Source organism: Protomyctophum bolini, assembly GCF_963924005.1.
Source record: "Protomyctophum bolini genome assembly, chromosome: 7".
NCBI classification, from domain to species: domain Eukaryota; kingdom Metazoa; phylum Chordata; class Actinopteri; order Myctophiformes; family Myctophidae; genus Protomyctophum; species Protomyctophum bolini.
The window spans coordinates 14077168-14102928 of NC_137868.1; the positions used below are offsets into that span (position 1 = coordinate 14077168).

General features: G+C 41.2%; 4 protein-coding genes across 7 annotated transcripts in view; 3 read left to right on the forward strand and 1 right to left on the reverse strand.

The window, feature by feature from the left end:
- myom3 (myomesin 3) overlaps positions 1–4212 on the forward strand; it is a 55829-nt gene extending 51617 nt beyond the window's left edge. The window contains exons 29-37 of one of the 2 annotated variants that reach the window (XM_080768007.1): positions 619–729; positions 932–1019; positions 1768–1806; positions 2105–2210; positions 2956–3119; positions 3260–3296; positions 3442–3464; positions 3561–3616; positions 3776–4212. In XM_080768007.1, the coding sequence (XP_080624133.1) occupies positions 619–729; positions 932–1019; positions 1768–1806; positions 2105–2210; positions 2956–3119; positions 3260–3296; positions 3442–3464; positions 3561–3616; positions 3776–4045 (894 nt within the window). In that variant the 3' untranslated portion in view covers positions 4046–4212. Of the gene's footprint in view, positions 1–618; positions 730–915; positions 1020–1767; positions 1807–2104; positions 2211–2955; positions 3120–3259; positions 3297–3441; positions 3465–3560; positions 3617–3775 lie in introns of those variants that run through there. The other variant, XR_013964362.1, reaches the window with a different exon arrangement.
- A 6682-nt stretch (positions 4213–10894) lies between these two features.
- On the forward strand, positions 10895–12269 carry fabp10a (fatty acid binding protein 10a, liver basic; the record flags this gene model as incomplete). Its single annotated transcript, XM_080769273.1, has 4 exons — positions 10895–10961; positions 11378–11550; positions 12013–12102; positions 12219–12269. The coding sequence occupies 4 exons, from the start codon at positions 10895–10897 to the stop codon at positions 12267–12269; spliced, it is 381 nt and encodes a 126-aa protein (XP_080625399.1).
- Positions 12270–13059: 790 nt separating this feature from the next.
- srsf10a (serine and arginine rich splicing factor 10a) lies at positions 13060–20296 on the forward strand. 3 transcript variants are annotated; one of them, XM_080767178.1, is made up of 6 exons: positions 13060–13234; positions 14705–14809; positions 15724–15827; positions 15979–16150; positions 16239–16289; positions 18586–20296. In XM_080767178.1, the coding sequence occupies exons 1-6, from the start codon at positions 13170–13172 to the stop codon at positions 18857–18859; spliced, it is 771 nt and encodes a 256-aa protein (XP_080623304.1). In that variant the 5' UTR covers positions 13060–13169; the 3' UTR covers positions 18860–20296. The 3 variants fall into 3 exon arrangements, with proteins under 3 accessions (XP_080623304.1, XP_080623305.1, XP_080623306.1); XM_080767179.1 differs by having other exon boundaries at positions 18592–20296; XM_080767180.1 differs by lacking the exon at positions 14705–14809 and adding an exon at positions 15071–15389 and having other exon boundaries at positions 13096–13234; positions 15732–15827.
- Positions 20297–20376: 80 nt separating this feature from the next.
- Positions 20377–24832, reverse strand: pnrc2 (proline-rich nuclear receptor coactivator 2). The gene is made up of 3 exons (XM_080767182.1): positions 24648–24832; positions 23751–23970; positions 20377–23327 (listed from the first exon to the last, which is right to left on the reverse strand). Exon 3 carries the CDS (start codon positions 23295–23297, stop codon positions 22815–22817), a length of 483 nt encoding a protein of 160 aa, XP_080623308.1. The 5' UTR covers positions 23298–23327; positions 23751–23970; positions 24648–24832; the 3' UTR covers positions 20377–22814.
- Positions 24833–25761: the final 929 nt, after the last annotated feature.

Genomic DNA, 25761 nt, shown 5'->3' on the forward strand with positions numbered 1-25761 from the left:
GCTAAGTACTTAAGATGTGAAGACCAGAGATATAAAGTTCAGATGTATTTATTATTCGTTACCAATAAATAAGTAAAGGTAACTAAAACATAAATCAATATGAACACAGGAACCGAATCACAACAAACACTGAACAAACGCTTCACTCCAGCATAGTCTACATACCTCACTTACAAATAAGTGGCTGCCTTTTAAAGGGACATCTGCAATCAGTGCAGGTGTGATCAAAGTCGATTTACTACATTCACAATATGTCTAATGTTATGTATTTCACATTCCATTAATAATTTTACTGGCATGTTCTACTTTTTATAAGTTCTGAATCCATGAGTTTACGGTCGCACAAACTCATTGGCTAACCTCATTGGCTAAGTGATCTGGGACTGTACTTCCAGATCACTACCCTGACCTTAACCACACCAAACACATATGGCCAATTCTAGGAAAATAATGACTAAACACATAAACATTTTAATGTTACCTGAACTTCATTCGCCTGTCACATGTGGGTATGATACTGTTCAGGAGCTACTATCTTAAGATAATGCTGATAATTATGACTGCATACAGTGTATATTGTATAATTAGCATATGCGGTGTACCTCTCTTCCTGTTCAGGTAACAAACGTAACCAAGGACACAACCCTGAAATGGTCCAAGGATGGCATGCAGGTGGATGCTGCTGTGTACGACCCATCATCAGGAATCAGTACACTCGTTATCCCACAGGTATGGTTATTTCTCCCCCGGTTCTATTTTTGGAGCTTATTATGTTGTAGCAAAGGAACGGAAGGGAAGGACATTAAGAGCTCAGGTGGATATGATCCATTATTTGAGATGGTTGCTGAGGGACTAGTGGAGAGAAGAGAAAGCAAGAGTGTGGATGTGTTGTGTGTGTATAATATATCCATATAGGGTTGGCTTTCCCCAGGTAACACAAGCAGAGGCGGGTGTGTACAAAGCTGTGATATCTGACGGGAGGGGAGAGGATGAAAGCACCTTGGAATTACTGAATGAAGGTGAGGCATGACCAGGGGGGCAGTCAGACAGATATTTTGTGAAGCCACTAAGGAAATGAAAGTTCATATAATGGCCTGTTGTGGCGCTGTCATTGGACCCAGAAAAACCCATAAGTTAACCCCATAGAAGTCCATGTATTTGGACCCAACTTCACCTAGACTGTATTACCTTAATAAACATGGTCATGAATACTTTCTTCTTCCAGTCACTAGTTTAAAGTCTCATTTCTAATGTCATAATATTCTATTTGGAAAATTATGGTCCCATTAATTAAAAAAATGACCATAAAGTCGCGTATGTTCTGAGGGGCGTGGCTACCGTTACAGTCTATGATAGGGATTCCCCTCCCACTCGAGTCAAAATAAAAACCAACAGAGAAGAAGGGGGGAAGTCCCGCCTTGTTGTCTGGGCCAGCCAATGGCCAGCTGGGCCAAAATGGATCTAGAAAGATGGCGACTTCCATTGCAAGGACTGACAGGCTTCAATTTACGTTCATGTTAGACCCGGGGAACGCTTTGTCCATATTTTTTACAGTCTATGGGCATGACACTGCCATCGGGTGAACAAATAAACACCATCAATACGTTTTTGACACCATAACATTTAAAAAAATATATTTTGTCGTTAGGATTCAGATAGTGTATCACCTTGTGGCCTAATCCTGTGTTTGTTATTCATAGAGTTCCAACAACCATATATATAGCCTACAACTCTGTCTGGGAGTTTAATTATTCTCTTTATTTACAGAGTTTGATAAACTTCTCCAATGTCTGAGCAAACAGTGCGGTGAGTTAATCACAAAGTCCTAATTAGGGAACATTCATTGTGAAATTGTATTATTATTTTTACATCAGGGGTGCTCTTTTTGTATGGAGCTACTACAACTAATACCAAGCTATTACATGTTACTTAATGGTTTGGTGTGATGTCAGAATACGTAACGTAATGTAATTAACTGAAAATCGATGTACTGTAGGTCACTTTTGTCACCCAGATCCAAATATCCAAGGTGACAAATGGTGACATTAAAGTAGAATTATTTTGCAATTCCATCTCACTCTCTGTCCCTCTGTCTGACCCACAGCATTGTCAGCAGGCCCGATGAGGATTCAGTGCAGCCCCGAGGGCTTCAAGCTCTACTGCTCTCTCAAATACTACCTGAACTACCTGAGGACCAGCTGGCACTGGAAGTCAGTCCATACGTGACGTCGCATAGCTTTGAGCATGAGCATACACCCAATTGTACTGTACGTGGCAGTGTTTCTCAAAGTGTTGTCCTGCAGTTTTAACCACCATAACCCATTATGTACATTGGCTACTTTGATCAGCATTTGTTTTTCAGAAGATCTTGAAACATTTGAATTTGTCTCTGGCACAAAATAATATTTTTCAGTTGGGGGTTCGTGGCCAAATACATATTGTGTCCTTGCTATTTTTGAGAAACACTGCCAAGGCACAGAGACTTTCAAAATCTCATCCAAATTAACTCTGTCAACCATTGTCATTGATCTGTTCTGTATACTTTAAACTTTAGGATGTTTGGATTAGTGCAGCCGACATCAACCAACTACAGTATCTATTTCTGTATTTCATGTTGTTTCATGTCAGATTTGATCTTACCAGCTCATTCATTGAGACAATTTGAAAATTGTTACACAAATTTTGAAAGTAATAATCTAATGCTGTTGTCTGCAGCCTGGGTAGACAGGAGCTGTTTGTTTCTTCATGCCGATACCACCCCCTGCTGGGAGTTTTAAGAATAGCCATGAAAAAAAGTCTTCTTTCTATATTTAATAAAAATAAAGGTATTCATTATGTGTTATGCTAACCATTCATAAATGAAGTGTCCAAGCTCATGCGTCTTTATAGACTTAAGTCTCTTTGTCTAATTTATTGGAAGAGAAAAAAAACACCAATTTATTCCGTTTCCTGCAGAGAGAAGAGGATTGACCAGGAAGCCAGATGCAAGCCCGCTACCAGTATGCAGACAGTCTGGATTGAGGTCTTTAACCCCACTGAGAACAACCAGGGCAAATACACACTGGAGATGTTTGATGGCCAGGAGACACACAAACGCCATCTTGATCTGTCTGGACAAGGTTGTTGGAAGAAACATTTTATATAAAATGCCAAATGGTTTTGTTTTTCTCCAGTACGCATTACAACTAATGTGTATTCATATGATTTAAATTAAGTTACATCATTTACAGATGCTTTTCTGATTCTCTATTTCTGACAGTCTTTGCTGATGCCTTGCGCGAGTTCCAAAGGTTGAAGTAAGTGCAGCATCTTGTATTCAGCATGACTTACTGTGGTTTAAGACACAAATGGGGGTCAGACTTATGTAGAGGGATTAGTAACAACAGGGTATTTGCAGAAATTTTTTCACCGTGTAATGCCACTTTGATTTGACCCCTGCAGGCAAGTGGCATTTGCTGAGAAAAGTGAGTAGAATGTGTTAATCCCCGTGCTATTTCTGTCTGCTAAATTGATTGAATGATTATGGTGAGGACTTTAACAAGGATTAATTTTGTTTCCAGATCGGGCCAGGGTAACAAAGGGTCTCCCTGATGTGGTGGCCATCATGGAGGGCAAGGTACAATGTTGTTAGAGATATAGTGCATATTCAATTATCTTAGATCATCTTTACGAATTGTTTAGCTGCTTAGTGGTCACTGGTGAAACCAGTGTACATCTTCTCAAGCATTGAGAATATACATGTATTATTCTTGTCTGCTCTTCCTATTCTATTTAGTCTCTCTGCCTGACCTGCTTTGTCGATGGCGACCCGGCACCAGAAATGTTCTGGCTCAAGAATGACAGAGAAATCACCAACCAGGGACAGTTTACCATCACCAAGGAGCCTAAGAGCACTTCTCTTACTGTCAACAGTGTCACAATGGAAAACTCTGGCAACTACAACATATTTGTGCGTAACAAGCATGGCACTCAGACTGTCAATGTGACCGTGAGCATATACAAGCATGGGGATAAGCCTCCAGCAAACGCTGTGCAGTTTGATTAAAACAGCACCTCTCAGTCACAATGTTTATTTGTGTGCTATAGTTTGACCTTCAATGAAAAGGAGAAACATAATTCATTTAAAAATAGTGGGTTGGTTTATTGTGAGGATGCATTTAGCATATGTGCTTTTCAGACTTTAACCCTGACGTCGAAATAAAAAAAACTTTCTGAAAGATATACCTATTCAAAGATTTGTGCCGCATTTTTATGATTTTTCAAAAATAGAAGACCTACAAGTTCTACAAGCTATGAGCTTGTAGATCTACTATTTTTCAATAGCTAACGTATAACAAAATGGGTTAAAGTGTAATGTCACTTATTTTGCTTTCACACTGAAAAACAAAATTATGAACCGAGAGAAAATTGAACATGTCTTATAAAATTAAACAAATTGCCTGTAAATGAGCTTATAATGGCAATATATATATAAGTTAGAAAAAAAAAGAAATCTTGATGAAAAACAAAAACAGGTATGTTTAAAGAACATTGGTAGTAAAAGTATATCCATAAAAAAGAGGGATGTCATTAAGGGAGTAAGGGAGGTGGTCAAATGGAGTTGTTTTGGAGTTGTTTTGTAAAAACTGTAAAAACTGTTAAATGCCCGGATGCAAACTGTAACCCAGATGAAACCATAGAGAACCTGCTAGTGGACTGTCAGAGGTCTAGAGATGTATGGGAGAAAATGCCACAGATCGGTTTTTAACATTAACATTAACGTTATACTTATAATGCAGTATTGTATGGAGTCTTTGATGAAAAACATGTCTGCTATGGAACAAGACTTTTATTGGGCTGTGGTTTGCACTGTGGTCAATAAGATCTGGAACACCAGGAGTGATCAGGAGGGCCATCTCTGGAGAGGTGGTCTTCATACAAATAGTAACTGAACTGAAAAGACAGAGAACCCTGGACTCAAGACAGAAAAACTGATACCAACACTCTGTGTGTGTATTGCAATTCCTTACTACTGTACTGCCAAACTCAATGTAATATGAGTGCCATGAACAATAATATTGTAGGATATATTCCTCAGGTACCCACACTTTCTCTCCATAATAAGGACACACGCTCTTACACCAAATGGTAGGGCTGTAACGATTACAAATATAATTTATGATTAATTGTCACACATAATTGGGTGCTTGGACATGTATGAACTCACGCATCACTATGTCCTACACATACAAGACAAAGGAAGTGTCCCTCTTGTTGACACAAGCCAGCGTCATATGAACCAACCAGAGAGAGAGCGAGAGCAAGAAAAGAAAGAAAGAAAGAAAGAATTATGGCCACGGCGGGCCATGAGGAATTGACCAGTACATAGAGATAAGTTTTGCAGTCAAGCCAGTCATTAAACAATAGCCGTCACAACACACAATCTTCAACACACCCACAACACAGCAGCCGCACACTTAGTAACACTAACTAACTATCTACTAACTGTAGTGTAGATGAACATCAGTCTTCATTTTGAAATGAAGCCCAAAACCTCTAGCTTGAATTTAAAAGGCTAATTGAAGTGGCCAAGATCCACATGATAATACTATTCTCTGTTACAAGAACTCAGTTTGTTCAGTGGCAAACACAACACAACACAGACTGCAGCATCCACCCAATCCCAGAGCAGACACAACACAGACTGCAGCATCCACCCAATCCCAGAGCAGACACAACACAGACTGCAGCATCCACCCAATCCCAGAGCAGACACAACACAGACTGCAGCATCCACCCAATCCCAGAGCAGACACAACACAGACTGCAGCGTCCAATCCCAGAGCAGAAACACAACACAACACAGACTGCAGCATCCAATCCCAGAGACAAACAGTCACTGACTGAACATGTTTCATTAATTGCCACCCAATCATTGCGTCCTAAAATCACAGCAACAGCTTGAAGTGTACACACAGCTTAATTTGCTTACAACACAAGCAGCAGCAGAAGCAGCAGCAAAGATGGGGAAAAGGGTTCGTACCTTGAGCTGTCTTCTACTTCAGTTGTAGAAGAATGGATGGCGGCCAGCAGGGTCAAAGTTTGGAACCCACCAATGGATAGAGAGAGATAGAGCAGTCCTCTTTTAGTTGGTCCTCAGATGAGCCCTCCAGCGGGTCTCCAGTCCTCTCCATCCTCCATACATCCCGACTGTGGCGACTGTGGCTCAGGAGGTAGAGCAGGTCCTTGGGCAAAATTGCTCCAGATGTGCAGGTTGGTACCTTGCATGGCTTCCGCCGCAATCAGTGTATGAATGTGTGTGTGTGTGTGTGTGTGTGTGTGTGTGTGTGTGTGAATGTAATGCATATGTAAAGCGCCTTGGATAAAGGCGCTATATAAATGGCACCGTTTACCATTTAATCCCAGTGTCAATGGCACCGACCAGCCTCATTCTCCTCCTCCTGGAGGCCATCTTCTCTCACCCACCCTCGGTATCACTCCATACAGATGCATGTTGGTAACGTGTTCATCCTGGTTGATGTTTAGCACTGCACGTAGCATTCTGGTGTAGCACAGTGGGGCCAGGGACGGTAGAGCAGGCTTCAGGGTCCAGCATTCACAGCTATATAGGAGAGCGGACATCATGAATGGTAAATGGTGCATTTATATAGCGCCTTTATCCAAGGCGCCTTACATAGATTGTGCATTACATTCACCCATTTACACATACATTCATACACAGATGGCGGCGGAAACCATGCAAGGCACCAACCTGCACATCAGGAGCCATTAGGGGTTCATAAATCATAAATAATAATATATTATATATATATTATATAGCACCTTAAAAAACACACTTTACATCAACAAAAACATGCTATTTTTTCATGAATATACTATAGTAGAGGTTTTTTTTTTTTACATTGTATGGTTTTATTACTGTAAATTGTTTGACATTGACTTATAATAATAATTATAGTTGAATCTACTTGTTCAGTTATTGTTCTTTTAGTATTTAAAAAGAAACATTTGCACACAGCTTGTAGAAATGCCTATTCTCATACTTTAGTGTGACAGTCTTGTATGAAGAAGTATAGGGCATTAAGCCATTTTGGGGCGTTATACTTTAAAATAGCAGATCTACAAGCTCATAGCGCGCTATAAACTTGTAGGTCTGCTATTTTTTTTTTAAATAGTGAAAATTTGCCTCAAATCTTTGAATATATATTCTTTCAGAGTTTCAGTTCAAATCTTTGCTTCTGGGGGGTCCCTGGAACAACATATTTTCAATGGGGGTCGTGGCATATTACATATCATTTTTGGGGTCCTTGACATGAAATATTGAGAACCACTGATAAAAATATTTTTTTTTAATTTCAGGCCTAAATGGGGGATATATTTCTGCTTAACAGCAAACAAACACAATATTATTCACTTCACAGGCACAGCACACAAACAATGCTTTATATCCTGACTAGTTCTTTAATTTTACTTTTTGTAAATATAATTAGTGACATGACATTACACACAAACAAACAATTCACCTCTATTAACCATGAATGCTAAAGCAGGCAGCTAATTAACTGTAGGTAGTAGCTAGGTAAGCTAACGCACCTGGTCTCTTGGGGAATGGACCTTTTTTTCCAAGGACGATAATTAAACTTCTCCTCCTGCTGTCACCGTCATGTCTCTGGGAAGTTTCCACTCCCTGCCAACACTGACAACTCTCCTCATCTTCCATGAGGTGGAAGTTGGTACGTTTAAACTTGTTTATTTCACTGTTTTACTAACAATAACAAACACGAAGGAGTCAAACAAACACTCGTCAGTTTAGAGTAGGTGTGTGTGTGTGTGGGGGGGGGGGGGGGGGGGGCGGGATAACCAAAGCCCTTTAAAGCCCGCGCGTGAAGCCTGCTTACGCCAGGGCTCCACTGGGCGCGTCTGCGTCGCGTCTGCGTCGCGTCAGCGTCACCGTCACAGAATGTCAATGTTCCCTTTTTAATCAATGAAGGGTGGCTCCACTGCCCGCGTTGTGCGTGCGTGCCGCGTGCGTGCGTCACCATTAAAATTGAACCGGTTCGTTTTTTGACGCACGCGTCGGAGACGCAACGCGACGCAGACGCGACCCAGTGGAGCCCTGGCGTTAGGGAGTGTCTGCCAATAACCTGCATCACAGAATAGAGTGAGCGTCTGCCTTATTACGTTTTTAACTCAAATCTATGCTTCTGGGCCGGGGGTCCCTGGAACAACATATTTTCAGATGGGGGTCGGTGGCCAATTACATATAATTTTTGGGGTTCCTTGACATGAAAATGTTTGAGAACCACTGACATAGAAACATAGGGTTTTTCAGAAAACTGTCATGATTTAGATGACATTTTGTAGAATCGTTCTCACGTCTAAATGGGTTAAGACATTTAGGACTGAGGCTGCCGATTCTACAAGATGTCTTCTAAATCCTGACACTGGTGCTCAAACTATATAGTTCATGTCAAGGACCCCCAAAAAATTATATGTAAAAATTATCCGCCGACCCCATCTCAAAATATGTTGTTCCTGACCTGCAGGGACCCTCTTCACCCCAGAAGCAAAGATTTTAGTTAAAAACGTTGTGACGCTGTGAAAGAATATAAAATTCAAAGATTTGCGGCACATATATTCACGGATTTTTTTCCAAAATAGCTAAAGTTAAAGTTAAAATAAAGTTAAAATAATTGGTTAAAGTGGTTAAGAGCTATAAAGGTGACACAGATGCGTTCCAGGTCTCAATGGGTTAACTGAGGTTTACTCCGAGTCCAAATTATTACTTTCCATACTTTATTTACAGTACTTCCGTACTCTGTACATCTGTCTGTACGTGTGTACGGCTGTAATGCACGTAACTCGAGGACCGTTCGCCAAATTCAACACACACGCTCCATAACCCCACGCTCTCCATACCCCCACAGAGAGTGCACTCAGTGCAGTGCCTGGTGTCGAGTCCGTCGGACCCACGTTGTCCAGTACCGCCACAAAAGGCCTCTGCCCGGGGCTCTGGACAGGGCCCCTGCCCAGGCTCCATATATGGATGTTCTGACATCACAGCACTCCATATTTGGGCATGCCTGACACAAACTCCATATATCTCCATATATGGGCATAAAAGGTACACAGACAGATAGGTGGAACGGGTACTCTGACATGCGGGTATTGCATAGCCGGGTGGGACATGGATCTCCAACTTCCATCATTACCGACACAGTGCTCTACAGCCAGGCACCGGTCTAGTATCCAATTTATACACAGTCAGCCTGAATCTTTTGTTATAGCTATATGAGAGATAATGACCTGGGGGTTAGGAGGTTGGATTCATTAAGCTATTCTGCATGGCTTCAATGGTTAAACAATAACATACAGAACAGAGAACTGAGCATGTTCAAAATTCCAATTATGTTGAGTTCCATTTTATTAGAGCTTTCATGTTAGACATATAGGTTTGAACTAGTACGTTCACAAAGACTTCTAAGGAAGAAACCTCTTGTGTGTAACTGATAAAGTTGCTTATTCAAAGTGATTATGGTGATGCCTAATGCCTATTACTATTATTGTTATTATCATCAATGCTGTTGCTGTTGTTATCCTAATTTATATTCGGGTAGAAATGTGACGTGAAAGATTTGCTTTGTGTATTATTATGCAACCAGATATGTTGTCATTTGCTCTCGTCCAAAAAAGCCAAAACGCCTGCAGTGTCATTGACCCCTCCATAGGAGCCCAGACAGTAGAGTAGATCGGATTAACTTTTAGCCAATTCAACAGCACAAGTTTGCATAGGTTTAAAAATCAATCAAAATGCAAGAAAACGTATGTGCCAAATGACATCAAATTGTTGAAGCGTAACATATAATTTAGTATTTTTAAAGTTTAGTTTAGTTTGATGGCGGTGTAAGTGTAATAAAATGAAATAAGCATACATATTTAATTAATGGTGATTTAACATTTGAGTAATCTTGTGCCATCAAACTATACTAATTTTGAATATATTTCACTGGCCTGCATTCACATGAATGGTAAATGGTGCATTGATAGAGACTTGTTCACTGTCTTTAACAATGTGCATCACATTCACACACTGACGACAGAGAATGCCAAGCAAGGCACTAATCTGCTCGGGAACAGAACCCCTACAGACGACCAGGGGAAGCCTGGGTTAGTCGTTAAAAACCAGGGTCCAGGGCGTAGCCTACAACGGCCCTAGCGGGCGCTTTGCCTACTGAGCCACTGTGCCAACCTGACCCCACCCACCCTTATATCACACATATATAGCCAGATCCATACCCACATGAGTGGCATGGCATGAACGATTTGTCCCCTCAACAGATAATGTAACATGACATCTCTACATAGGCACTGTTGCCACAAAACCATAAGGTCATCAGTCAAATCTTTCTGTGTGGAGTCTGTAGTCTATGTTCTCTCTGAGTTCAAGTGGGTTTCCTCTGCTCCGGTTTACCTTCAATGCCCTGTCCCATACCGCAGCCATGTGTTCAGTCCAACCTATCCTGTATAAAAAAGGTTAATGAGAATTTAGTTACACAGACTATATTATCCTATAATCCCACCACGTTTAGCATTGGAGATTGTGCAGCACAGATCACACGTGCCATGGACACTCCTATCCAAAATCATCATCCCTCTTCACTTGAAGTTGAGGTCAAGCCAAGCAGGTGCAAGTGAACGCTAGGTTGTTCAAACAGTGGGGATTACTCCAGAGTCTCTTGTTACTGATTAATCACAGTCCTGGGCCCCCCTTTCCACCTTCTGATATAAGAAGGTGGGAGAACATTGGTGTTCTCTACATTGTGTTGAGCTTCACACAGCTGTCAAAGCCTCTTGCCCGCCTTGGTGAAGGAGAACCCAGACCTTTCTAGAAAACATGGCCTTCAGTGGAACATGGCAGGTATACGCCCAGGAGAACTATGAGGAGTTCCTCAAAGCAATGGGTGAGTTGACTCATAAAGTGCTACCTTAATTAACGTTGCAAAGATTGACATTAAAATCAAATATATAATTGGTAGAGCAAACCAAAGCATTTCTTGTGTTTGTTATATGTCACAGATAGCTTGAATAGCAAAGACTTGGTATATTCGAAGGGAGATCTGATTGATTTTTTTGCTTGATTGATTGATAACTTTATGTAAACAGCACGTGGTAGCCTACAGTAAACGTAAGACATTGAGGTTAAACGGATAACAAAAAAGTCCTGGGGACTTGTTTCCATTGTGGTCCTAGAATTGGATGTTGATGATGCTCATGGGGATTAAACAGCATTTAACACTTAAAGATGCCACTTTTCAGTATGTTGAAAAGTTGACCAGTGATTGATGAAGACTTCCCCATTGTGTTCTTCATTCACCAGGACTTCCTGATGAAATGGTCAAGGTTGCTAAGGACATCAAGCCCATTACTGAGATCCAGCAGACCGGTGACAGCTTTGTCATCACCTCCAAGACACCTGGAAAGTCTATCACCAACTCCTTCACCATCGGCAAAGAGGCTGACATCACCACCATGGACGGCAAGAAGATCAAGGTGCACGAATCTGCTGCACATCAACAAAATCTAAATGTTATTTTGCTGTCTTGTCTTTGAGTGTTACCAGAAAATATGAAATCATCAAGGTTAATATCTACACAGTATCTTTCTTTTTATCTTCAAATCGTTAAATAAGGCAAATAAAACAAATACAAATAAATAAATAAAACAAACAAAGAACAAAAAGCCTTAATATGCCTTAGTATGCACGTTTTATTTCTGTGATGTGCTCAAGGGGACTGCATGCCCATAAGTCAGTCATCCTGTTAGTCGGACCTGCATGGCCAGTTAAAACTCATCCGTGTCTTCTTGTGAGGTTAGGTTAGGGTTTGGGTTTGGATAGTGTTAGTAATGGTCTGAGGTTAGGGTTTGGTTTGGGATAGTGTTAGTAATGGTCTGACGGGTGCTCAGGTTTCAGGGTTGACAGGATTATTCACTCTCTGTCTCTGTGCTCCCCAGTGCACTGTCAATATGGACGGAGGAAAGCTAGTAACCAACACTGGCAAGTTCAGCCACATCCAAGAGCTAAAGGGAGGAGAGATGGTTGAGGTACTTCTTTCACTTTCCCTTCTTTGTAGGTCTATCCTAGCTTTGTCTACTACACACATTTAAAGCCAAAACATCTTACATAACAATGAATCGCTCTCTTGTGTTTCACATTCCAGACTTTGTCCGTGGGTACCACAACTTTCATCAGGAGGAGTAAGAAGATGTAAACGTGTCAGTGAAATGGTTATTTAAATAAAATGTTGCTTATAAAATGTGCCTTTTGTCATCTTTATCCACATTCTCAATTAGCGTATATGAGTAATTGCAATCCCAGCATCTCTACACTGTGCACACCAAAGCTTGACACCAGAAATGCCCCCACCCCCAACTGTTTACTATATACATTGTATTGCTACTAGTGTTTATATATGTCTTGTATATTATTATTGTATGTCTTTAAATGTCTCAATGAATTTAATACACAGGACCACAATGGAGCCCTCGATCAGGGCTTTTAGCACCATTGTATACTCATACTACTGTATTTACTATTTACACTGTTAACTGTTAATAAAGTATTCAATCCATCAATCAAAACACTGGAGTATAGCTCATAGCAGTGGATGTGATTTTCTGGACCCACTCCAATTAATTTTTCCAAGAGATTTACAAAAATATTAATAGCAAATTTTAAACCAAGAATCAAGCCATCCAGGATTCTGGTGAATCATAAATAAATAATTGAATATTTAATTATATGATGGACATACTATAAATAAATACCCTTTGTTTATTTTTTATTTTTTTATTTAAAAAATAAATTCACAGAATCAAAAGTTTTATGGTCATGACTCACCAGGATCCTGGATGGTGCACACACACACACACACACACACACACACACACACACTGTACTTTCTATTTTCTATCTGCTGCAGCTAACTCACTCGTGGGTGTCACCGTTCTAGAGCATGCGCAATGGGATTTTCCGTGCAGTCCCTTGCACGTAGGCGAAGGAGGCAGAGGCACGGACGTGACCACGTAACGTCAGCCACCGGATCGAGCTTTAGGGCCGAATATCTTGAACGTTGTGTAAAAAATATATAATTTTCGTTTCGAATAACAAAATGGCGAGGTACCTAAGACCTCCAAATACTTCTCTCTTCGTTAGGAACATCTCTGACGAATCCAGGTACGTTTGTTTGTACGCTGCTGCTTGCTTGACGTGACCAAGATGGCTAACGTTAGGAGGGAATCTGAGTAACCTCCACTGCACTGCTCCAGCCGTGAGCTGTGGTGCTGCTGCTGCGGGCGGGGGATTCACAATACAAGGATGTTGCGAGATGTGTGCAGTTGTGCACCGTCTGTCTACTCTAAACACGAGCTAAACAAACCAACGGTTGAGAAAAAGAGTGTGCATTATTGTTGCAGTTTCTCTGTTGAAAAGGCACGTCAAGCGAAGACACAGGTCAATCAAAGTGAAGTTAGTGAACTAAAATAAACAAAACAGCCGTTTGTTTTGATTAATGTAACCAAGGGACCAGGCTCTTCTCTTGTACACTGTCATGTCCATCGAACACCAGGCATGTTTTCAACCTAGCCCTGAAACATGACCGATGCTTGGTTATTATGAAATTGAAACTAATGTAATCTACTTAATATTAAACTTCATCGTACTAAAAACCCTAACGTTTCGTTTACACCCGTCTATAATTAAAGAATGCCGAGCCATCAACCGGTGTGTCCCCAAATAAACAGGCTCCTTGTGGGGGGGGGGTGCTTACTTTGTGGTGGGAGAGATAGGTGTTTAGCCTAAAACAATAATTGATTAGAAATTATATATTAGCTCTAGTCCATAGCCCTACTGCTCTTGCTGGCTATGGAACTGATTGGCTTCCTGCCTCGCATGAAATGCAGACCAGCCTACTCACCAATACAAAGACGAGTTGTGTAATTAGAAAGCCTACTTTCCTTAGTGGATGCACTTTGAGCCCCCCACCACACGTGCAAATACACTTTTTGGCCAGAAAGGGATTTTGTTTTCACCAGGATTTTTTTTAGTTACTCCACTGCGTCCTCTGCTGATATAGAGGGTATGCACATGCATAAAGTGAATGGCAAAATTAGTGACAAAGTGAGTTTAATGTCGTTTATCGTCATTTAATGCAATCAAATACAACTTTTCTTTTCGGATGTATGGGCTGTCAAGGCCAGAAAGTAGTGTTTTGCCACTCAGTAGACGTTCCTGCATAACTTCCGCGTTTGACAATGATGATGATGTCACACACATACCCTCTATTGCCAAGAGAAGAAAGCCCTCATAGAGAAGATTTTTCCTTCGGGTGAAAAGATAATCCCTTTCTGGCCAAAAAGTGCATTTATGCTTTCTAATTACACAACCCGTCTTTGTATTGGTGAGTAGGTCAAACATTTTTTTTTTTTCGCGACAGAGGAGAGGCTGGTCTGCATTTATGCGAGCCCCGGAAGTCGACAGTAACATAGCTCTAAATGCCACAGCATTAGAGCTATGGACCAGAGCTAATGATATATTATGGTCTTAAAAATAGATGGCTCTAGCTTGTGTGTGGCCTACACACTGGGCTCTAGCGTAGTCTTATCTGCTCGCCAGCAGAATAAATGTCCTTATTTCATGACACTTTAGGCCAGAGGATATACGCCGTGAGTTTGGTCGTTATGGGCCTATTGTAGATGTCTACATTCCACTTGACTTCTATACACGGCGACCAAGAGGATTTGCTTACATTCAATATCCTTTGTATTGTTTTTTGTGTTTCAGATGTTTTGAGTGATATTTCCCCCAACTGATTGTAAATGTTTTAAATTATAACCCTTTCTTTGCAGTGGATTATTTAGTACTCCGATGCAGAGTCAACATTACATGTATTTTATTTAACAAATGATTGGTCTATTGTATGGGATTTAATTTAATTTGTAATTTGTCACTTAGTATATTGTATGCAGGATTAAACATATTCCTAACTTAATATTTCTTCTGTTGTTGCCTTAGAAATGGTAAAGATACAGTTCTGGAGACCCCACACCAAAAGAAAAGAAAGTTGAAAGGCCGTGGTAGAGTAGATTCAAGCCAAAGACACCCAGGCACCAAGCAATAGTGGAATTGGAAAATAAAGAAAAGGCAAAAAGATGAAGATGCAAAGTGGAGGAAAGAGAGCATCCAGGCTTTCATTTGTCTACCAAAGGGAGGAAAAGCAAAGAGTTTATTGGGCAAAGACAAGCAGGAAACCTCGAGTTCTTCTGCCAAGCCAATAAAGAGCAAGCTGAAGGTCAAAGGTCAAGCATGTTAAAGGTAACGAGCCTAACTTTTTGTATCCTACCCAAACCACTTGATGGCTCACCATCTCAGTATTTGTCTTATGTGTCTTCAGTCCCAAATCACGAGTTGGCCTATTTGAATCAGTAATTGTAATCTGTAATTGTAGAAGTCATAATCTTCAAAGTCAGTCTTTTTTTTATTACTTCAAAATCATTTGTATACATTATATAATATACATATATATTTTTTCTTGTCAGAATGGAGCCACAGCCTGTATAGTATGTATGTATTGTATGTGCACAGAATTTTGTTGTCCCCCTCCCCCCTAACCTCACCCGAAAAAAGAGGAAAAAATCCCTGAGTGAGAAGCCTTAACAGTCCAGCACATTTGAAGACGTCCGGGATGCAGAAGATGCCCTTCACAACCTAGACCGCAAGTGGGTGTGCGGCCGCCAGATCGAGATCCAGTTTGCCCAGGGAGACCGCAAGAGTATGAACAGCTTTCATCCATGTTTCATATCCCAGCAACATTGCATTTAACTCCAGCTAGATCACAGCCTAGATCACAGCTAGATCACAGCCGCACACACAAGACTAGGTTAAAACAGGAAAATGTCCCCCCGTTGTCTTGTCCATTGTAGCCCCTAATCAGATGAAGACAAAGGAGCGCCACTCCCCTCGCAGTTTCTCCCGCTACGACGACGGTGATCGAGATGATCGCCGGCGCCGCTCTCGCAGCCGCAGCTGCAACCGCCGCAGATCTCGCAGCCCCTCTTACGAGCGCCGCCCACGGAGGTCCGAGAGCCCCAGAGAGTGAGTTAATCCTTCAAGTGCAACACTCACTGCTTGTTGGTTACGGTGGCCATATTCAGATATGTTGTTGTCCTTGTTTTTTCTGCAGCTCTCGATCCTATGGACGGAACAGACGCAGCAGAAGCCACGATAATGACAGGTGGGCTAATAATTTAAGAGATTTTAGTTTTGCTCTTTTTGAAAAACGTTTCACAAATCGCAAAAATAACCAATATTTTAGATGTGACACCAGCGTAGAATGAAGTATAGTTTCCAGCAACGTCTCGTCATAGAGAGCCCCCTCTCTCTGATCTCCGCCCCCTCGCCGTGTTGTGGGGCAAACTGAACCATAGCTGAACGTTGTGAATGACAATTCACACGCCTTGCGTGTGAATTCTTCCCTGAAGAAGGCAACTTGTTGCCGAAACGTTGGAAAAATAAAGAAATTTATTGCATCGTGACTACGAGCTGTGCGGCCTCTCTCCTTTCTCAGTCATAGTTTTATCTCCTGCGATCAGCACCTCCCCACTACTGGTGTGCGCTCCTACCTTTCTATTTGTTTGATTATCTAATTTACTGCCAACACCCCCATTTGGTGTGGTGTCTGAATTGTGTACTCCAGGACCACCACACATTGATTTTCTATTGGGAACCCCTTTATTTTGAAAGCCGGTTTCACTCAGAAACCGAGAGTCAGGAAGTGAATAATCATGTAACAGGTCCTGTGAATGTTATTTAATTCACCCAACACATTTTGTAACCGGGGATCATATCATTTAGACTTTGCAGAAGACAAATTTGTGCAAATGTGACAATTACATTTTTTTTTTACAAACACAACCTGATGGCTGTTACACAACCTGATGCCTATTAATTAATGGGGAGATAGTACACACTTTGTCGATTTCGATAAAAATGACAAATTATGTAACCGACTAAACGTATGTCGGAGGTTGACCGTCCTAAACCAACAAGGAACCATGGCGAAATCACCGACCAGCCGCATATACAGTGGGCCGTTCAGAACCCAACATTGTTTTTATGAAGCATTTTGTTAATAGAAGTAGAACATATGTAACTTACTACAATTATTACGTCTTGATGGTACTGATATAGTGATGCTTTGCTATCACACTTGCATGCCATGACAGAATCAGAATCCTCTTAATTGTCACATCACAGGTTTACAGGTATAAAGATGTGGGTTAAATTTGTTTTTGTCTAAGCTCCATCATTGTCTCCACTAGGCTGAAGGAAACGGTACACAACCTGCAAACTGAGAAATTGAGATGCCAATCCTAGAAATATGAAATATCAGACAAATCTGTGTTGATCACATGACTATAGAGTAGACGGAGATAATGTGTACCGATTTGTGTGATGTTTGGACAAAATCTGTAGTTGTAATATATAAAAAAATGTTGTGCAAACATTGGCCTCCTGGAGGCGCTATGAAGGGCTTATGTGAAAAATGCAGGGCCTTGGCCTCTAGACGTGTGTGTGTGTGTGTGCAAAGTTTGCACAGATTGGTCCAGTTCTAGAAAAAAAAACACAAATTGGCCTATTATAACACCACCATGAGAATGATTTGAAAATGTTGGGTGGAATTTCTTCCTTGGCCTAGTGGGAATATGCATGTAAAGTTGCCCATGACAAGGCAGATACAGTATGCTTCGGAGGTTCTGCTCTGGCATCCAGGGAGTGGGAGTGTGTGCACAGTTTCACATCGATCGGGGCTAACGGTTCCGGATATTTGTTGCTTGCGGATGGACGGGCGTAGAGTATAAAAGTCGGTTTAGATATGTTAAGATGCACCCTATAAGATGCAAATGTATCAGTAGCTGCCCATTGACTGCATACACTTTTCACTGTAGTCACTCAGTATCTTCTTGTTTTGTGTTATAGCACTAAGACAGTGCATCCTTTTTTTTTTTTTTCTTACCCAGCCGTCAAATAATAACTTCATTTTTAACATGCAACAAAGAAGCAATAACATTTTTAAGGTGTTAATACATCTAACTATATATATAATATATGTTAGAAATAATATAATATAGCTGTTATAGTTTTGGCCTTTTGGGTCGCATTAAATGTCCTTGAAGATTATCTTTTGAAAAGAATGGGACATCTCTCCTCTGTGCCAATGTCAGAGTTAAATTAAATTCCTGTACAACCTCTGTGCTTTGTTATATATTAACTTCCTATAGACATTAATTTGGGGGTTAATTTATTTGCGTAACAGCAGGTACATCTACTGTAAAATGTACTTCATGCTTGCACACAGAAACACATTCCAAAATCAGACACAGAATTAATGTTAATTACCTTGATAACAACAATCGCATTGTAGTTGCCTTGCTGCATTTACCCATCTATGATGCATTCAATTATTCCATGTGAAAAGGGGAAATTCCTTTTACCATACCAGTTTGGCTCCATGTTGTTTTTCCTGCTAGGTACAGAGGCCCTCCCCGTGACCACAACAGGACGCACCACGGCCCAGGATCCCGTAGTCGCTCAGCCTCTCACTCCCCATCCCCTGCCAGATCTAGACCCAAAGGCAGAAAAAGCCAGTCCCGGTCCCCAAGCCCAGCTGAAGACTTTCATCCTGCATCCAGCTCCCATAAGCAGAACTTGGGACGCTCACCATCACGTTCCTACTCCAGGTCTCCGTCCCGGTCTCGATCTCGCTCACGGTCGTGGGCTGGCCGCAAGTCTGGCGGCCATTGAACCCCACACTTCCAAAGTCCTGTCGTTCTTTATCTAAAGGATGTTTTGCGTATGGTTTCAGGTTTCAAATGTTCATGCCCACCATTGTTAATTGCTAGTTAATTGCTATCAGTGGTTCCCAAAGTTCTTCATGTCAAGGACCCCCAAATTGACACCAATTGGCCCGTGGACCAACATTTGAAAATGTATGCCAGGGAGTCAGGGACCCCCATAAGAGAACATTTTTACGGCTCTAGCAGTGATTATCAACCCGTTTCATTTCAAGGACCCAGTTTGACATGCATATTAGTCTACAGACCCCCATTTGATGGCATTTCTATGTTCTATCTCTGGGACCCCAATTTATATTGTAAAATCAATGTTAATTTAACTCTGTACAAATGGAACCAAATGGACCCTAACGGGACCATTTGGTTCCATTTGTACACTCGGGAGTTACAGTCACATAAGGGTCAATTTGGTTCCAAACTATCATTTAGCTGGGGACCCCCTGAAATCCTCAAGGACCCCTTTTGGAACCACTGGCTTATATCACCATGAAACATTCTGCACGGCACAAGAGAAAAGAAAGTCCTGGTATTTCCGTTAATGTGTATAGTTAAGTTAATTATATGTTGGATATAATGCAAGCTCCCAGAAGTGTTCTTGATAGGTTGTTCGCTATATCTGGTGACTTACGTACTGTGGATTTAGCTTATAGTTTCAAAGATGGTTCAGTTTAACTTTGCCAATATAATGTTGAGTTAACTTAAATCTACTCCATTTTATTCAATATTATACATTATAGCAGCATTTAAAATTTCTCTTTGTTTTAGTTATTTCTCCAATGGAAAGAATAAGAACTAAAAATAGGAAAAAGATTCCACGTTTACGTTACCATGTTATATACTGTTGTATGTTATTAGACCATTCAGTCAGATGTAAGATTTAACTTACCATCGTTTACTAATTTCTGCAATTAGTAAGGAATGGATTGCATTGTATGGAATGTAGCCTGATTTTTTTGGTTTGTTACATTAATCTGTATGTGGTATTCTTTCTATTGCCCTATTTTTGTATTTGTTACATGTAGTCCATGTATTCAAAATATGCTGCTTTATTTCCTTATGTATGTACTAAATTAATTGACTCCCAAGTGTTCCTTAGTACTCTTATCTGTATTTTAGTGGTGTTATTCCATTGAAGCGTCAATAAATGGATGCATTTGTATTTTTCATTTGCTGAGAACAGAAAACATTACCATCTCAAGCTGCATATTATGGATCGTTGACGTAAAAGAGCTCAGCTACACACCTGAAGTAAAGATCTGGGTACGCATCAATGATGAATTATGCTGTGTACAATGGATATGTAAAGATAATTACATTTAACCGTTTTGGAATTTTGCGAAGTAAACTGACCTGGTGAAACTCAAATAAATATCAAACAGTGATGTACTTTTTGGTGGTGTGGACTGCACTTATATGAATCTATATATGCATCAAGAACATGTTAATACAGACAACCAGACAAAGGTGTGGGGGAAGGGGAGGGGTTTATTTATTTTTTAGCTTATTTTTGTCTTTACCAATTTAAACAGCATCTTAACATTTTTGAACATCTAATTAGTACCAATTCTGTGGACATGGAATCATTTTTTCATTATTCATATTCGGTGACATTAACAAGTGGGACAAATTAACAGCCAATTTTGTTACAATTTTAGAATGAGGAGACTTTTGCATGCATGATCATTTACAAAACAATAGAAAACAGTTTTTTTTACATAAAATAGTTGGGAAAACAGTTCATAAAAATAAATGAACCAAAATCAGTTGGCAGTTGGCGGAAGAACAACCGAGAACTGAAGCTGGGTTTCAGGTGGCTATGTGTGTTTGGTCAATGAGTAAGAGCTCTACCCAATGAAGAGGGGGAAAAGGAAGGAAAAAAAACTCAAAATGAGTCTGATAAGTTCTTTTTCAGAGTGAGATTCAACATAGGCACAATCAGGCTTTGTTAAACTTGTCAAGTGGTTGATCATAAAAAAAGCAAGCTTACATAATGTAAGCACAATAAAAAATACATCCAAACAATTCATACATACAGAAGCCTCCTCCAAGGTCCAATTAAAGATTAGTTTTTTTGTATTTTTTCTAAAAAATGTGCACTTACAGCATCTTTTCACCCTACACTGTTCATAATACAAAATAATAAAAACATTATGTGCAAGATCACTGGCAAGATTACACAGTGCAGGGGTATTGACAAATGCTATATGCAGATATTTCTTTTCTTTAACAAAAATATTCTTCAGCATTTGAAGTTAAGACATGTCCATAGCATGTCGTGTACATTCAGTGTTATTACTAAAAATACTTTGTCAAGCAGGCCTTCAAATTGTCCTGCAAAATGTACATATGCTACAGTATTTTAATACATTTCTTTATATACATGGCTCTTAACATATTTTCAAGCACTCATACTTTGTTTTGTCATTTCTAAGCTGGCAATTACAGCTCCCATTCTGCAAAGGAAAAAAAAATAGACAGCCTCAATAGAGGTTTGGTAAAATAAAAATAAAGACACTATAGATAGTCGATAACGCACCCACCATTAAGAGCGAAAAACAGCTTTTCAGCCTGTAACTCAAGACAACAAGTGCAAGAGGATAAATGGGGTGCAGGAGGCAGTGAGTGTCTGGAGATTGTTGGGATGGCCAACCCTTGAGACCCATGTATATATGTAAACACCCGCACTGGCCTTGCGCCTTACATTGTTGAGACCCTTGGGCCACATCATGCACTTCAACCAACCCTGCCTTCCCCACTGGAAATAAGGCCTCACAGCAAACAGGACCATGACATGAGCTAAAGGTAGAGTGAAATTGGTGCAGTCACATCACCACCTGTCTGGTCCTCTTCCGCATTGTTTGCCATGTGGCGTTTCGACTGAGGGGGCTAACAGCACTGATTTGAAATTGGGATGTGACCCCAGGGACTCACATCCAATTCGCCACTCGGCCAACGTGGTCGATATGGCACTAGTGACCACGCCGGTTAGGCAAAGAGGAGGTGGCAAAAACACAGCTAAAGACATTGCTTTGGTTAAGTGCGACAGACTCATACACCTTTCGACTACAACACAAATGGACTTAAACACAAGTAACGCTATGATAGAGAACTGCGGGCCTTAGACAAGCCCAACTCCCATAGTGCAGTGCGCACAGCGCTATAAAAAAGGTACAGGAGTTGAGAGTCCAAGGTCCGTGTGCCATGGTCTCATATTACCCTTCAGTTTTTTTGAGGTTATGCTTGTGACCTGTATTCGCGACAGCTGATTCCTCTCCAGAAATATATCTCTGGTTTCCCTGCAGAATTGCAGGCGAGTGGCTTTTACATCCCAGATAAAAGAAATAATAATATATTGGGCCCCAAATAAAAAATAAAAAAATGCTACAAATGTGAATGTGCTTTAGCACCAGATGCTTTAGAGGTGAGGTCCAAAAAGGATTAGCATAACCTATGTCCTATGTCAATGGAAAAGCATATCTGTCCACAGAAATGGACCGTAAAAGAGATTGAGCTCTACTGCTTACTACAATACCTTGCCATACCTGCTATTTGGGAAGAAAAGCTCACTCGACCTGCTATAACAGCCAACATAAAAACAGCAAAACAAAATAACAGAGCGCAAAAGTACAAAGGATATCCAGTTCGTCGTCAGTTACAGAAACTGTCTCGACTGAGAGCATCTTCCCCACCAGCAAGGCTACAGTTCTGCAATATTTGAAACTTTAAAAAAATGGTTGTGGACATTTGCAGTGGAATACTGCAAATGCCACCCAAGAGAACAAGATAAAAATGTACTAAAAGAAGTACAGCACTGAGGCGTTCCTGGTGGGACTAAATACTGTCAGAGGAGTCGTAGTTCATGCATTGTTTTCTTTTTTCATAAAGGGCAAGTGCGGGGGTCCGTCTCAGGCCTGCACTTTGAGCAGGCTCTTCAACTGGAAGGTCATCATCTCCCTGTTATCACAGGAGGCTAGGGCGAAGGGCACCCAATGGCTAGGGGGCTTGGGCAGCACGCTGGGCGACGGTGGCTCGCTGAACTTTGCTCCTGCATAGCTCGGGCAGTCCTGCGCGGCCAAGAGGAGGTTGTTAAGATGGGAAACTGCGCCCTCCCAGTTCTGGTCATAGTTGGTAAAACGGACTGAAGCGTTTTTCTTCTCAGCGGCCGCGGCCTGCCGGGCCTCTGGAGACCAGGGGTAGGCTGTGCCCTTGTCGCTCCTGCGGTGGCCATGGTGGTGGATGTGAAGGCCCCCCACTACTCCTGCGGATGCTGCTGCTGCAATGTTTTGATCACGACCTCTTTGCTTGACCCGGCCCAGCTGGTGGTTCTTCTTGGGCAACAGGCGCTCAGGGTGGGACACTGGAATGTTGTACCTCTCTCCACCTCCCATGCTGCTATTCCACTGTGTCACAAGTGTCACCTGAACAATGAGATAATAATGTTATGTCACCATCCTATCCAGTGTCACTCCTATCCAGTGCAGCACACGTCAACCGTTGTCCCTACTATTTGCACTCATGCACACATCAAATACAAAGTTGTACACTATTTAACCTATAAGATATCAGCTATGACACATACATAAATAAATTGCACAGGTTATATACATATACGCACACACATGTGTATATAGACTATACTGTAAATAATATCTATCTATCTATCAAACAACAATAAACTCTAGTAGCAGGTCACATGATAAACCTGGCGGGCATAACAACAACAACAACAACTGCAAAGGCTTATGTTGCCTGCAGCCTACGTGCAGAGCAGACTAGACAGTGTGGTCGGAGCCGCCCATCCCCCACCCAGCCAAGCAAGCAAAACAGCAGCTTCCACTCACCTCTTTGTTGTTGTAAAGTTGACTGCGCAGCAGCTTAATCTCTCCCTTCCAGCAGATCTCCAGGTCCTCGAAGTAGTCTTCGGTCTACTTCTCGCTGCACGTTTGTGTCCAGCAAGTTCTGAAGTGTTCATGTGCCAATGATGAGCGATGTTTACCCGTGATGCCGAGCTGAACATTAATTCACCTCGACGCACGATGCTCCAAGAAGCCGATGGCCTACCTACAGGGTTGAAAATAACAATGGTTTAGCTAACTGTGAAATGTAAAGGTTGATACATTGGGGCTAGTGTATCTGCTAATTTTGTTCATTCGGTAAAAAATGATATATTTGTATTATTCATATTTTATCGTTATATATAAAATATACGCAATCGTATCGTTCTGGCATTATAAAGACTGAAAATAATAAGGGAAATAATAAAAATACACGAAGATGAACAAAGACACGAATACAGCAGGGACGTTCACACAATGAATTACCAAGTGCGTCATCGCACAAAAATTGAAACACAACATGCCAGGTCTGGATATTGCAGTACCACATTATTACAACTATCATTATTAACAAAAAAACGATAGAACACCTCCATTTGGTCGATGATCACAATAATAACACAATAATAAACGTTACATAAAGCGACTAATCCAACTGTGTGTGAGCCTGCCCTCGGCTTTGTCCCGAGGAAAAACAGACATCGTAATAACCGAGTTATTCACTGGTTGTGATGAGCCAAAAACGTATATTTTGTTGGTGGATTCCTTTAAATCCATTACCACATACTATATGAATGAGTACGTGACTGTTTTACAATAGTGTCTCACATTACTGTCTGGCACCATAACAAAGAAAGGACGGTGACAATATGGCGACGGAGGCTCCAAATAAAATAAACTTACCGAATCCTTCAGGCTTTGGTTGGTGAAAGCCTCTTCGTCATAGAATGGTCGAATTGAACCTCAGAAATCTCAACGGTGGATGATGTTGAATTTATAGCAGCAACGCTATATTTCCTACCAATTTTCGAGAAACCTTGGCTTTTCCTACGGCGTTGTACAGTTGTTGTGTAACGTCAAATCTCCCTTCCGACTCCAATTGCGAACAAAATGGACCCTACAGAGGAGCTATGTAGCCGAGACCTGACCAATCACGCTTCAGCTCGCAGCGCAGTGACCAATCCGCGAGCTCTAGTCGGACGCCATCCATGCCTGTTGCCAGACGGGTGACGTCAATGCCCTCAGTCCTAATTCGTACATCGCCACGCGACGGTGTCGCGCGGAATATAATAGCAGATCTGTAAAACTCACACTGGGTCTCGTCCTTAGTCGCGAAATGGGATGCAAGCTTGTAGAGTTGTAGATCGTCTGTCATTTGCGCGCGGCACCGTCGTACGGCGAAACGCTTTCCCTTCCTTTGTTGGGGGTATTTCCTGAGAGAAGTGAGAAAATAACAAAATTACCCGCCCCCCTCGCTGCGAACTTTAGAATCGACAACAACACTGCCCTTATAAAACGTATGTTATGGACAACTTGTCCATAACATACGTTTTATAAGGGCAGTGTATTCAGGACAAGCCAATAATAGACACAGCTCTGTGTATGTAATCTATACATTATCCGCCGTGTTTGCACCGCACCGCTACTGATTAGACATTTGACACTCAACACTCAGTCACTCAACTCAGGCTAGCCTAGGAGAAAGGAAAAGGAACGGAAAGGAGGAGAAAGGAGCAAGCAACGTGTCTGTCATGATGACCTGACGAAAATGTTATAAAAACCGTCCAAGATTGCTCCAGTGTCTTCCTTCTACCTTTGATTGATTGATCGATTGAAATATGTATTAACAGTTTGCAGAATTACAGTATAATTCAAGCACAACTCAATACAAAGACTGTTAACTGTGAGTGGACGACCCAATAAAGCATTACACTTGTTTACAAGAGGGTCCACCTTGTTCAATTCATCAAAACATTTAGAGACGTACAAATATACACTTCTAAGTTCTACCTAGTGC